The following is a 14,943-nucleotide window of genomic DNA, read 5'->3' as shown; positions in this document are numbered from 1 at the left end:
GCAGGTCTCTATATATCATTGAATATGCATGTCTTCTTATTCTCTGATGCTTGACACCACTGTTGTCATGGTTCTGGTCGGGGTTAGTGGGTGGTGGCAATGCAGCCATTTTTTTCTCCATTGGTTTTGAGAAAAGGGACAAGGTTGAAAATGAATCCATAGTTAAGTCGTGTCTTGAAGTCAAGGGATGCTGCTGGACGGCTGGTGACCTCAGGGTTTACTAGATGACTCCATTCTGGAAGCATTAACTGATTATTAATGTGAGGGCAGACTGAGATATCACAGACCTCTGATGGGGAGGCCACGATTGGATTGCATCCAATCTGTTGGTTTAATCGGTTTGAGAAGCAGGCCCAGGCCTGAAGCGGGTTATCATGCTTCTACTGAAAGCTGCATTCAAGTCTCCATTCAGTGGCTTCCCCTTCTCTAGCACTTTACTGAGGCTCAGGGGTGGTACTATAACTAATGGGGCAATAGGTATGTTCTTCCATGATGAAGGCGAGGAGGTGATCTCAGAGAGCTGGCATGTGGGGGTGATGGTGAAGGCAAGACATTTGGGGTTGGTCAGTGAGTTACTTATCTTAAAGCTTTCTCTGGGGCTTTGTTTAGTTTCGTTGATTGGATTGCCTAGTAAGCCTCTTGCGTGGCTATGGTTAGAACTGTGAAGTCGCCACATGTGGACTGTGGTGAAATTGACCTTTAGGCTCCTGACTAAGGGCTCGTAGGCGGAACTAAAGGTGCAGTTCCTACACCTGCATCTTTGCATTTTATGTTTCTTTCTTCTTTTATCTCTCATTGATAAAGGGAACGAGTCACAAAGAAGTTACTATGAGAAATACTAAGGTATTCCTGGATAGGGATATTATATTCATAAAGAAGTTACTCAGGACTCACTAATAGTAGAGTCCAGGAGTAAGTCATAGTAACTTCTCTGTGAATCAAAGAGACCTCTCCAGTAGTGAGTCAAGGATAGGTCACAGTTACTCATAGTAACTGCTTTGTAAATAATCAGCCCCAATGTGTTATGTGTCCTAAAGGTGTTTAAGTAAGAGGTTGCTTTAACGTGCACAAGCATGGAAGGGAAAGATCTACGTGTGCTAGTGCACTCCAATGCACGCCTTCACATGTCCAATTCATGGGTTTATGTGTTTGTTGTATTCCATATTAGATTTATGTATTCACCTGTTGAATTTAGCTAGATTTGTGGATTTGTATGTTAGATTTGTCATTAAATTCACATGTTGGGTTCACCGAATTAAATTATAAATTTAGCTATTCACATTTTCAAATCATAGATTCCAACATGAAAGATGTATGGATTCCCATGTTAGGTTTGACTGTGGATTCACATGTGTGTAGTAATTCACATGGTAAATTTGCCTGTGGATTTCCAAAATGGATTAGGTGGTTCATGTGTTGGAGTTGAGTGTGAATTCAAATGCTGGCGTGAACGATTCACATGTAGAATTAATGAATTTTAAGATGTTCAGATGCACCCATTAACATGTTCAGTTTCTGGATGTCTGTGTTCATAGCACAGTTCTGTATGCTCACCATTCCCATGTGCCTGCTGGTGCACAGGGTCACATATGCCGAACATGGATTACTATTGCTCATTTATGGTGTTACATGTTTGATATACAGATTTCAGAGTTTTTAATCACATACTCATTGATCCGTTGTCATTTAGATGTATGATCAGTGGACTGTTGGACATTTATTTTACACCTTTCCTATTTCATTGATGTACTTGTGTAATGGATTTATGGATTATTGTGCTGAATTTTTGACATCATCTGTTGATTTTACTCATTTCAATTGTTGGATAAGCACAGATTTGCATTATCCATTTTTCCAGTATTCTGTTCGGATAAGGTTCATTATTCACAATGTTGTAATGCTATAGATGTTGTACCGATCAGATGTTTGGTTGCCAAATACTGGAGTCCATTTTTGTTGTATCATATTGTTTAATATGTGGGGATGGATTTCATTTATGTCTCTTGTATTTCTCTTTGGATAGCTGATTGTCTGTAGTAGTAAAAGTACAGCAACAGAATGTAGACCTGTGAGTATATATACATTTGCGTGCCGGCCCATATTGATGCATGTCATCCTTCACTACTGGCGTTGTGAGGAGTGGAACTTGCGATGCATCAGCTTTATGTACTTTTATGTTTGTCTTATGCATGATTCCCATGCTTCCTTTGCTACTTGAGATCTAAACATTTGGAACTGCGCTTCTCTACAACACTCCCAACACTATTCAGTGCCACTTACTTGATTCTGCTTCCTTGCTGTCTTCAGCCAGAGTCTGGACACCTATTGGAAAGAAGAGACAGAGAGACAGAGAGAAAGAGCGAGAGAGACAAAAGGTGAAGTCACTACCATTCAGATCAGCATTTCCAGTAGATCAGTAGATGAAGGGCAGTCTGTGCTTCAACCAAACCTGTGTGTAGATACTGCTTAAGTGCAAACCATGTGGATCAGGGTGGCATGGAAGCTGAGAGAATAGATGATGTTTGATGAAGGGGCCTAGTTAGTGCCGTCACATTGCCCTGACAAGCAAAGGTTTGCAGACAATTCTAGGTGGATATATCAGAGGTTAAGCGCTCACTCCTTAGCGTGGGGCCCTTGCACTTTGTTCGAATCCTGCCTGGGCCGACTCAGTCCTTCATCCTTCTGAGGTCGACACATTGAGAACCATTAGATCGGGTAGTAATAGTAGATATTCTTATAGTGCTTCTAAGGAATACATCTAAAGGGCTGCAAAAGCACCATATATAATTGACCTACAAGAATCTTTAAGAAAACCACTTATGATTTCCAGTTCCAGCAGCTTGGTAACTCCACTCTCATCTGGTGCTCACTATATATGCCTGTAGTCCTTTGGCAGGCTCCCTCGTGCAGCTGTAAAGCCCCGTCCACAATGATGCCTGCTGCTCCTGTTTCTAGCGGTGTTTCGAGGGGCAGGGTATGGTGGTGGACCACATTTCTTCCTGCAATGTACCCTTTGCAGCTACTGCTGTCTCTTTCAGGGGGTACCACAGCATAAAAGCATATTTTCAGAGCTCACGCCCTTGATGGTATTTCAGCTGTACAAACAGATAATAGATGTACCTGTTAACCCTATTTGACAATACAGGTTGTATAGAATGTATAGGAAGACAGCATGAGTGGACCAGGCAGGATTCCTACCTTTGGCCAACAGGTGTGAATTACATAATTGAAGATTTAGAACTAGGACTCACTCAAACCTCAGGTTTGTGACTCAATGAACTGTCAGGGTATCCCTACAAAATATCCCCACCAAAAGTATCGCCGTACATATGGCCGTTTGTCTCGCCATAGGCGATATTTTCAGAGGGGATAATTTGTGGGGGCAGGGGTTGCGGGGGTGTACCCCGCACATTTTAAAATAATTCAGGGGTTGCAGGGGTGTCCCCCGCAGGTTCCATGGATCGAATATGATATTTTTGTATCGCAATATTTTTGCAGGGATATTAACACATGGAACCACTGTTAGAAGCCCCTGTGCAGCAGTTCTTAGATACCTATTTCCTGCCTAGGGCACTAGGCCATTAGGCAGGATGTAAGTTCTGGTTCCTGCTCTGGTCTCTCCACCATAGTTTGCTGACTCTGCCTGGGACCCTTCTTATTGCCCTTGTTCCTGGCTGTGGTTGTCATTGCAGTTGTTAGATTCCTTGCTTTTGTTCTCTATCCTCCTGGCCGCCAAAGACCTATGTAACCCTTGTGCCCCTAGTGAATTAATTCCTGGTGCCCTCTGATCTCTATATTCATGGTGCAGTGGTAATCAGTGCCCCTGCTTTCTCCTTGAGCTCCCAATGCAAAAGGAATCTGGAACAGAATTGTCCTGCTTACCCTTCCAGTCTGATATCCTCAGAGTTGAGAGGCAAAGGACACTCACCAGTAGCATTTTCTGGCCCTGGTACTGCAAAGACTTGCACCTGGCAGATGGTGAGGTACGCCGCCTTGTCTGGAATAGTGACTGTCACGTAGCGTCCCTGCATCCCTGTGCAGTTCAGGGCCTTTGTCTCCCCCCGGCCCAAGGTGGCGATTGTACCGCATCTAAGGGTGCAAGAGGGAAGGTTTCAGCAAAAGTTTGAGGAAGGAGCATCATGAACAATAGAGCTGCTAGTAGTAGAGCTGTTGCAACAGCAGTGGCGTGCAGAAGGGCAGCCTGGAAACCTGCAAAATCGTCTAAAAAGCGCTTGTGGTGAAATGTCCCAACTTTATTCTGCTCCAAAGAGACATATATGTTTGTGATGATTGTGGCAATGAATGGCTGTTTCTGGAAGTGGCCTGCAATGGGTCTATCTCATGAACGGCTGCCAACAAATCTTCATATGCGTGTACACATCCAGCATGAGGGGGTAAACGGAGGCACGCAACAGGTGTACACCATCTCTCTTACTGCTTAACAGTACATGCACCCCTAGCCCAGGTTATCAATCTGTGCCAACTTCATTTCCAAACGTATGTGGATGGGGTCAGAATCCATTCCACCCTGGACTTAGACCAATATCATGAAATGCATTAATCACTTACTGGCAATCCCCTGGTCCCTTACCGCTGATCCTCAGGTTCTTACACACATAATGGGCCTCATCACGACCCGGGCGGTAAGAGATTACCGGTACCGGTAAGGGCACTGGTGCCGGTAATCCCTTACTGCCCAATTCTGAGGTCCCTTAGCGGGTCCTCCCTTAACGGCTGGCTTTACCAGCCGTTAAGGACAGGACCCGCAAAGGGACCTTGGAGGTAATTATGGTACCGCAATTTGCAGTACCGTAATTACCGCCTTCCCCATTTCCATTGAGCCCTATGGGGGCAAAAATGGGAATGGGGAAGGGCCAATGGTGAACGGGGAATTACCACCCCGCCAACCTTGGAATGGGGCGGTAATTCCGCCATTCACCATGGCGGAATCGGTAAGGTACCGGCCTCAACTATGGCGCTAACAGCGCCATGGTTAACGCCTGGGTCGTAATGAGGCCCAATGTTTCACTCAATGAGTCATTCAGTCCTAACAGACAAGCACCCCATTATAAACCTTCCTAGACTCAAAGGGAGGCTTATAAACAGAGATCACTAACACAGAGCCACCTGTATTTATGCCAGAAGTATACTGATAGACAATATCGCTTCCAGGAAGGGAGGGTATGTGTGTAGGACTGGGACGAGCAAGAGAGTGACCCAACGTTATAATGAATACTGGTAGATTATCTAGGAATTCTTCTTTGTCCCTTTTCCTTGTCCTAGTCCCCACTCCAAGTGCAATTATCAAGCAGTGCAATAGATCTTGCCAGCATCCTGGTTGAAAGTTTCACCCAACAACAACCAGGCAATGCATAGAGAGTAAGGATTTAATCCAAACTAAGTAAATGTATAGATCAGTCGCATGACAAAACAGCAGATCCAAAAGAGGGTGAGGGTAAACCAACAAACAATATGTAGTCACATGTAAATGTATTCCGACAGACGCCTTAGTTGATCAAAAGGTATCACCCAATTCTACTCGCTTTGGGGTGGCTCATGAGGCGGAAACAAGCCTGGAGCAGCAACCATGGATACCAATATGAAGAGCAACAGGAGGATGAAGAAACACCACGGAAACAGCTGGCCTAACCCTGCAACTTTGGGTGGATGTGCAAGGATTTCTACCTGCGGTCCACGCACAAAGGTAGTTAAATTTACTATGCAGAGAAGTACAAATAAGTTGGATTTTTCCTGCCTTTCCACCATCCAATGGGTGAGGACGAAGCTCTGAAAGAGCTTCCCTCTAAATCACTAAGGAAGAAAACATAACATGCTCATGCAGGTGAAGGTCGCGCATAGCATTAGCATAAAACAGGGGGATGGTGAAGTACCCATCCCTCAGGCACAACATGGAGATAGGCAGGAGTGCAAAGCAGAACACTCAAGCCACCTAGTCTTCCTGCAGAAGTCATAACAAAATAGAATAGACTTTTAAAGGATAAGATAGCCATCCCAATTCCCAATCCCAATAGATCTCAGTTGTTCTAAGGTAGGATGCTTCATTGCCTTGAGGGCCAGGGGAAAATATCTCTGGTCATAATAGGAGATCAAAACTTAGACCTTGATACTTTTAACCTCATAATAAGGAGACAAGAAGCAAGAACCTCAATAGGAACAAAAGGCAACGAGAAGAACATGACAAACTAGAAAAGAAACTGCAAGCCCCAACTGAAATCATCTTGTAGGAATTCCAGAACTCTAACAGGATCACTGGATAAAAGATCAAAGTTCATTCTTGTACATGGAGAACAGAATGACCTCAAGTTGTGAGAATAAGTTGCTAGATTCTATGGGAACGTATGGGAATGTATGCACTAGCCATACCAGAAGATAAACCCCCTTTCACCACCTTTCGGAGTAAAATAGCCAACTGATTAACAGTAATCGACTCAGTGTTAGGGAGGCTGACACAACCATCTAACAATAGAGAGAAAGACAAAGCGGGAATGATGGTTCAAGAACAACTGGATGAGTAACAGAAATCATGACTGCCAGGACCACCAGTATCGGGACTGTTACTTCTTGATGCAAAGGAGGGCTCTGACTAGGAAGGGAAATGGAGGAAATGCAAAGAGGTGAGGCAGCGGCCATGGAAATCTAAGAATCGTGCCCAAAGTCAATGTGTTCCTTGTCTGAGAAAGAAACAGAGGGAGGGTGTTTAACCTCGAGGGAAACAGGTTGGGACTGGGAAACCCGAACCTGTAGCAAACATCTTGAATTTTGGGAAGCAGAGGGAGGGTTCTACAGATGGGAGGACATCTTCTGCTCAGAGAATCTGCCCACAAAGGCTCCACTTCTCAAATATACAAAGCATGGAGAAACAGAGCATTCATCACCTCCCAGCCCAACAACCTGTTCATCACCCACGGGAGGGAGCATGAACTTGCCCTCTGGCTGTTACTCTGTACTTTTGCAACCATGTTATTGGTGTGTTTAAAGGGCAGCCTTCCCTTTGAGGAGCACAGAAAAGGCCATCAGCAGTTTGCAAATTGCCAACAGCTTCCACCAATTTGAGGATTCCTGACTGGCATCTGTGGATTAAATTACAAGGAGGTGAGGTGGCAATGGATTCCCCACTAAAAGAGGTGTATCTGACAACCACAATTCCCTTACTGCTGGATCTGAGGAGTAATCAGCCCCCTCAGGGAGTAATCCAGGGATGCAAGATAAAGTGGGATTGCAGATGATTCACCAGTGGCTTATGGTATAACCTGCTATGGGAACTACAGATGCCATGTCCTCCATGTCCCCCTGGATCCTAAGACAGAGGCAAGCTGTTGCAACATTCCTGCCAAGGACAGATGACCCTCTAGATTCAACATTGAGTGCCCCTGGGCCAGGAAAGGAGTACCCCGACATTGGATATATCAGACAGGCTCCCAATGAACTCTCGATGATGATGATGATATGATACTAGCAAAGATTTATGAAAGATAAAGAGCTGCCTGAAACTGGCTTCCACCATTACCTGAGGATGTGAAGAAGCATCAATCAACCAGTCGCCCAGGTATCGGTGATCCGGTACCCCTTGATTCTGAAAGATCCTCACGAGGGGAGACAGCACTCTGCAGAATGTTTTCAGGGCTGATTTGAGGACAAAAGGATGGAGGGGTGGTTTGTGGGTGATGCCTTTTCCCTTGATAGGCCAAAAGGTGCCAGGGCCACATAATCTACCTCTATGGGCACCTCTAGTGGTTGAAGAGGAGCTGGTATCTATACCTTTGTTTGCTTCAGATCAGTGCCTTGAGCTTGTTGGGCAAGGAGAATGTATTCTGATTGTCTTGATTACGGAATTCACTAATCTTAGTTCCAAACAACTTCTTGCCTGGGGAAAGGGGTCTCAACAGGGTGGCTTTCAGAGAACCCTCCCCCACCCAGGGTCAGAGGCTGAAGTAAACTTCAGGTAGACACCCCACAAATATTGTCCATGGCAATGGCTCATATTGAGTGAAAGCAGATATCCGAAGACAGTAAAGTCTCCTTTTCAATGATGCCAAAGATGTCAGGACAAACAGCCTCTTTTTCAAGAACATGATGAAGACATGAAAACCTATGAACAATCTGCGCCGAGAAAATGGAAGTCACTAAGGCCATGTTAGAAGCAGTATGAGACCTTTTTAGGTGGCCTCGACACCATGATTGACACAGTCTGAAGGAGCGGCTTCCTCAGTTGCCGCCGAGGTGTGTTTTGCAAAGCAGGGAACATTTGAATCCACCTTCGTAGAGTCTGGAAATTCCCCCTCCAAACCCTTTTGAAGGTACAGATTGGACCATCAATTGGGGATTGGCACTTTCTCTGATTCTTTACTCCCTTGAGAATAATGTCCCTAACACTCTGGAGTACCTGCAATTCACACATAGAAATGTGTTCATACCAACTGTATGCATCAAAGGTAGAGGCGAACTGCAGTGGTGCTGGGGCCAAAATACCAAGGTTATAAAGTCGATCTGTGACACAATTGTCTACAACCTCCTTTCTTAAAAAAATGACTGAGCATGTGCTAGTCAGCATCTGCCTCTTTGAAGGTTATCTAGTCAGAAGTATCAACCTGTAGCCCCTGATTGCGTGTCCTGTTCAAGGCAAGGGCACCACCCAGGCCAGCTGGACAGGAAGGGGATCGGATCTCCACCTGGAAAAATAAAACCACTGCTAACAGGAGATGGGCTGCGCCCTGACTCCTTACATTAACCCTTCACAAGACATAGAAACCAAGGTGGATTTTTTAGGTATCCCAATGGGGACCCCTCTTTGTTTGCTGAGACTGATAGACAGGCCTGCTGCAGGGGGGCGCGTCCCCTTTCACGCAGCTTTTCCCTCTGTTAACCCTTTAAGTGCCAAGGACGAGCTATCTCGTCCTTGGCACTTAAGGGGTTAATGAAGGAGAAAATGTTAGAAGGCTTTGCATGGTGAAATACTGAAATCACCAAAAAAGGCCTTGGCACTGGGGGGGAAAACCCGTGGCAGTTTGCATGGAGCTCGTAGCTCCACGCACTCTATGTAGCCCAATGGCAGTCTAGAGGCTGGCAGGGCGCTAGAGGGGTGCACCCGCCAGTAATAATGTTTACTCTAAACTCCAGCTTTATAAATGGTAGAGAAAGGCCAGTCTATCCACATGTCCTAGCAAATAAAGTACTCATGGTGGAACCGCCAGGGACTGCAGAAAGGCCATTGGCTCCAAGGCTTCTATGACCAACAGTTAAAGGCAGGCCCAGGCCCGCTCTACCCCAGTGGACTTCATTCGTGGATCACACTGGAGAGAACACGTTTTCCATATCCCAGGTAACAAACATTTCTGACATACTCTTCTGAGCTGCCAGCATTACCAGACACAGGTACGCGCAAGATCAAACGTGTTCATTATAAATCTGCCTGCCACCCTCCCCGTCACCTTCTGAAAGAAAACGGGTGCAAATAGTGAACTACTTTGCGTGTTATTTGTGTAGAGTGGCGCGGGGTCTGCTGCAAAACTGGACTCCTGGTGGCGTCCCAAATTGTTTTGCTTTTATCTGAGGGAGACAGTGCAGTGTATGAATGGGGGTCGTAATGACAGGAGAGTGGATGTAAAAGGCTGCGACAGTTGGGAGAGAGTCCATAGATTACCCAACAGGTGCGCGATCCCCCCCACCACTCCCTATACACATAGGCGTGGCCCGAGCTGCGTCACCTTGCCTCTTCACCTGCACACCCAGTAGCGACTCATGCGCCGCCTTCTGCGCAGATTTAAGCGCACATGCGTACACTGCCTCAGGTGGGAGGCACGCACAGAGGGTGAGGCCGTGCACGTGCAGAGAGCGCCCCGCCTACACCAGATTCTCCATTAGGGATACATGTCAAATGAACAAGTATTTATTTGCCCCTTTGCCCCATTTTTACATTTGGACTTTTTTTGGGTTGGCTTCTTGACTTTAGAAAGGGATCCGCGACAGGGATCTTCCGCAGCCATGCACACATCACAGGGCGTCGGGATCCCTCCTGTGCCTGATGCTTTCATTCCTTCGGTAATTCAGGTTCTACTGTTTTCGTGAATGATTGTAATGAACCAGGCCGTAGAAGATAGTATTGTGTCATGCTGGTATTGTGAGGTTTTCCAGTGCAGTGTCAGATTTAAGCATTCAGCCAGATTCAAACTACACAAACAGTCACAGCCAATACACAGCTTATAGCCTCTGACGAATGTCGCTTCTCCACACTGCTTTGCACCCAAGGCCTGCACCCGTGTTTCCCCGTCCTCTTTTTCATCTCCCAAACAACATATTCCAGCGTCAAATGAACATTTAATGGATGTGATGTCAGCGTTCCATCCAGCTGCCCACAGTGTGTTTCTTCCACATCAGACACTATTCCAAAAGCCATCTCTAATATTACGGAGTCCCATTATTAGTAAGAGCCTGGCCCCTACCAGAATTGGTATGGGGCTGGCCCACATAAGGACACGGGTGGATCGGGGGCAGAGGGACACGCTGACGGGCTGCTCTCTCTGTGCCCTGCGTTTGTTTGTGTCTATAGTGCCCGCTGAAAAGCCTGGGCAGCAGTGGTGGAAATGGAAAAAATGTGGTAGGGGATCCCACAACACAAGGGCCGGGATGGGGGAGGAGTGCCTGGGGGGGGGCGTGGTCTAGAGGGGGCGGGGCTTGTAGTGAACATCCAACAATGCTGGAATACGTTAAAAAAAAAAAAAACGCCCGCGACGGCATCTTTGCCTCTTACCACGGGCTTTGGCACTAGTGTTTAATGCACAATGCTCACTACAGTTGTACATGTAGCGAGCATTGTGCATTACACACCAGTGTCAAAGCTGCGGTAAAAGGCAATGCTGCCATCGCGGGCGTTTTTTTATTTTTTAAAGTTTTCCAGCGGTTCATGGTCTTGGGCGGCTGACTCTGGCCGGATCCCGAGATCCGGCTCCATATCTGGTGCCGGATCTCGGATCCGCCGAGAGCCGGCCCAATGACCAGCACTGCTGGGCAGTATATATAGCCTTGGAGCGAAACTGCTGTAAGAACTGTGGCAGAGCAGCGAGACTCTGTGCTAACCAGTTAGATGGGCCCAAACACGGGTCAGTGTTTTTTTCTACCATATTGAATCAGGCATGTTAAGCTCTCCCTCATCAGCTGTTCAGAATAGGAATACTGTACCACCACTAGTATATAAAACCTAATGCTTTTTATGTCATATTTCTGTGGGTTTGGAGAGTAAATTGCACATTTTGGAAGCCATTTTTGAAAGCGCATTCCAGAATGTCACTCCCTCTGTATGGCTTTGTTAGCTTTCTTCAAGTCGATGCACAGTCAGATGTCTTCCATGGAGGTCCTCTTTGGTTCTGCCACTATATGTGGCACCCAAGGTGTTCGACCTGAAGCCGGTTCAATGATGTCATTTTGGGATGCAATGATTTTACCGAATTAAAAATAACAAACAACATTTTCACCTAAACATTTTTTCTGAAAAAAAATACCAAATGTTTTAAAATATATATTGGGGGTGAGGTAAGGGGTTAAAACGGGTGGGGAGGGGATTGAGGTGGGATTATAAACTAAGGCAAATGGGGGATAGGGGAGAACCCCTCCAAATTAAAAAAATGTGGTATTTGTTTAGATAAAAGATTTTGTAAGAAGAGTTTTCCTTATTTTTTATTTCGGTAAGAGCACATATAAAAGTCATTTTGTAGGAGATTGTTGATTACTCGTTCCATCTGAGGTTGAAGATGTATGGGCATTCGATGGAGATGCAGAGATACATGTAGCACCACTTCATTGATGTGCAGTGTGACTGGATCGCTTTTTAAACATCGAAGCCCTTGAAATAGCAGTGGGAATTTTGCCATGACCGGGTGTATGTGCTTCATGGCAAGCGTTACGGCTGCAATGTTCATGGCAAGAGCCGGGGAGCATCCTAGCAAGTTGCTCCGTGGTACTTTGTGGTACTTCTCATTGAAGGATATGTGCATCTGTGTAAATTATCTTCTCCTTGCATTTAAGTGGCATTTGAAATTTCCCATGATTGATAACTGGACCCTTTGCTGTTGAAAGACTTGTTATTCCGAATGTGTTAGTTTGGGCTTGATGACCATTTTCTTGAATTGTGAGATGCATATGATGTTCATTGTGGCCCCTGTATAATCATAAAGCTGGCCATATGATCACCTATGTCAATATCACTCCCTAAAGAACTGACCAAGTCTGTCATTATGTAGACATACTCTTCCAAGTTACCGACATTTGCTGAAGGTTAAGGAGTTCTCATCCTCCTATTGTAAGTTTGACCCAGTGCTTCTCTTTTGACATGCTCCTCACATCTTGCTGGCACTGAATTAAACTGTCACCCAAGGTGATTTTCTTTGTCACCGTTGCTGCATCTCAGATCCAAAGCCAGACTTGTGCCTTCATGTGGAAATGGTTGACAACATCTTTTGCATTTCCCTCCGATGGCATATCATTGGCATTAAAAATTGGTCACTGTCTCTTTCTTGGGAGCTGAACTATATAGTATATCGATTCCACCTTGGGATCTTTGCCCATCTCGATTTGTGAGTCCTGTGCTTCTTCCCTGGCTCCCGTTCGCATCATGGCAAGGATGGTTTCTAGTGGGATTGGCTCTTTTTTGTGGTTATTAATTTGTATTAATCTTATTGGTACATAAATACAAGCATAACAAGAATAGTAGTTAACATTTTGCAAATAACTGCTTGAGGTGAATAAAATATTAACCATCAATACAATGATAATAATGAATCAAGGCACAATGAAAGATGAGTTAAGGTAGATAAAGATTCGGATAAGGAGTTTATAAGAGACCGATGAAAAAATACATCAGAGTCAAGAACGTTGAATTGATGGGATAATTGAGCAAAAGGGATTTCTTCAAAATTATGGAATAAATATTGAATTTTGTTTAATGCTGCAAGAGTACCATCTTTTAAAAATATTAACATTTTAATTATTAGGTAAAGATGTATTAAACCAGAAGGAAATCTCTCCTAGATCACTTTGAGAAAAGGAGCTAGATGGAAGTTTTCCCCAAATAGATTTTAGATAATGTAAGGAGGGGTACAAAGTGATATTTGGCCAAGAAGGGGTTAGACGAAAGTGAGAAAGAGTAAGTGGAGCAATTACATTAGCCTCAATATTAATACACGTGGAAGTATTTAGTAATTGATTCTCGTAAAAAAGGAACAAGGTAATTGGTTTAAGAATAAAGGCTTTATGATATAATAAGAAGTCAGGAAATGTTACACCTCCAGCATATTTAGGGAGTTTCATTTTATTAATAGCGATTGTTGGTGTTTTTTGAGTCCATAAAAAGTTAGAAAGCATAGTATCAGGTTTTATGAAATAATGTATAGGAATATACACAGGCATCATTCACAAAAAAAAAAATTGTAGGACTGAGCATCATTTTTATCTAATTCAGATGACCCCACCACGATAAAAATAGTGGCGACCATTTAGAAATCATAGAATTCGTTTTATCTAACATAAGGTTGGCATTAAGGGAAATGGTAGTGTGAACATCTTTTGCAAAATGTAGTCCAAGATATTTGATAAAAGAACATTGCCAGGACATTCCAAATAATGGAGTATTAGCTAAAGTGCATGTATTTGTGAGTGGGATAAATTCAGATTTGTCAAGGTTTTGTATGTATTCGGATACTAGGGAGAATTCATCTATAGTAGAAATTAAATTTGGAATGCAGGAGGTAGGATTATATAAGTATAGTAAGACATTGGGCCCCATTCCGAGTGCAGCGGTAAGGGGTTAATGGCACTTGTAAGGATGCCGGTGCCGTTAACCCCTTACCGCCAAATTCCGAGGTCCCTTAGCAGGAGCCGCTAAAGGACCAGGGAGCTAATAACGGGCCCGTTATTAACAGGCCCGTTATTAGCTCCCTCCCCATTCCCATTGAGCCCTAGCCCTATGGGGGCGCGAATGGGAATGGAGATGGGTATTTTGAATGAGGAATTACCGGGTCCTCCAAGGTTGGATTGGCACGGTAATTCCTCATTCAAGGAACCCGGACTCGAACCGATTTTGGAGGAAGCCATGGCGCTAATAGCACCATGGCTACCTCCAAAATTATAATGAGGATCATTGTCTGCATAAGCAGACATTTTGACTTCAACATTGGCTATACAAAATATCCATTATGTTTTTATTAGATCTGAAACTCTAAAAGAGGGTTCAAGGGCTACGTTAAAAGGTCGTTGCGATAGAGGGCAAACTTGACGTGCATCTCTGGTTATATTGAAGGATTGGGAAAGAGAATTATTGATTAGAATTTGGGTGGAAGGTGTAGAGTAAAGAACTCAAACACGAAATATGGGCAAAAGCCATGCCAAAGGATTGTAGAGGAGGAGCAACGTACCCCCACTCCACCTGCCCCGCCTACATTACCTGAGAAGTATGAACCAAATATACTCCACTAATCAGAAAGCAAGAAAAAGAGCAACGACTCTGTGCAGTACCCATAAGAATACCTATACCTAAGAGAATATGGGAAGTGAAGTACCCATTGAGGAAACCATACCTACATTCAAGGCCATATGATGGCCATTTGAATGCGTTTCCTGGTGAAACAAAGAAATTGAATGACCAGGATGAATGGTGACGTCATACGAAACTGAATCGACCCCATATAGAAGATGAACAGACCTGAGAGGCAGCCGATTTATGAAGAACGAAGAAGTACCAAGGATAAGTGACATCTTGGGATCAAGATGAAGAGACCTATGCCATAAGCATAATGAAGATGTGTAGTTAGTTTAAACGTGTACAGATGCAATGAAACGCAAGCTGCAAAGCAATCATGAAGCTAGCCAAATACTTATAGTGAATAGATCGCGGCAAGCAGCAACATATACATATCTACCTCATAAATACATATG

General features: G+C 44.4%; 1 protein-coding gene across 2 annotated transcripts in view; it reads right to left on the bottom strand.

Moving 5' to 3' along the window:
• The window catches only part of LOC138582800 (pentraxin fusion protein-like), a 242,263-nt gene that overhangs the window by 131,311 nt on the left and 96,009 nt on the right, over positions 1 to 14,943 (bottom strand). For both annotated transcript variants that reach the window (XM_069654452.1, XM_069654453.1), the window contains 2 exons: positions 3,929 to 4,089; positions 2,281 to 2,322 (listed from right to left, as the gene is read on the bottom strand). In XM_069654452.1, the coding sequence (XP_069510553.1) occupies positions 2,281 to 2,322; positions 3,929 to 4,089 (203 nt within the window). The remainder of the gene's footprint in view (positions 1 to 2,280; positions 2,323 to 3,928; positions 4,090 to 14,943) is intronic.

The sequence above is a fragment of the Ambystoma mexicanum genome, chromosome 3q (genome assembly GCF_040938575.1).
Source record: "Ambystoma mexicanum isolate Mex_15411 chromosome 3q, UKY_AmexF1_1, whole genome shotgun sequence".
Taxonomy (NCBI): Eukaryota; Metazoa; Chordata; class Amphibia; order Caudata; family Ambystomatidae; genus Ambystoma; species Ambystoma mexicanum.
Note: the sequence above shows the minus strand (reverse complement) of the source record. Positions and strands in the feature narration are given on the sequence as shown.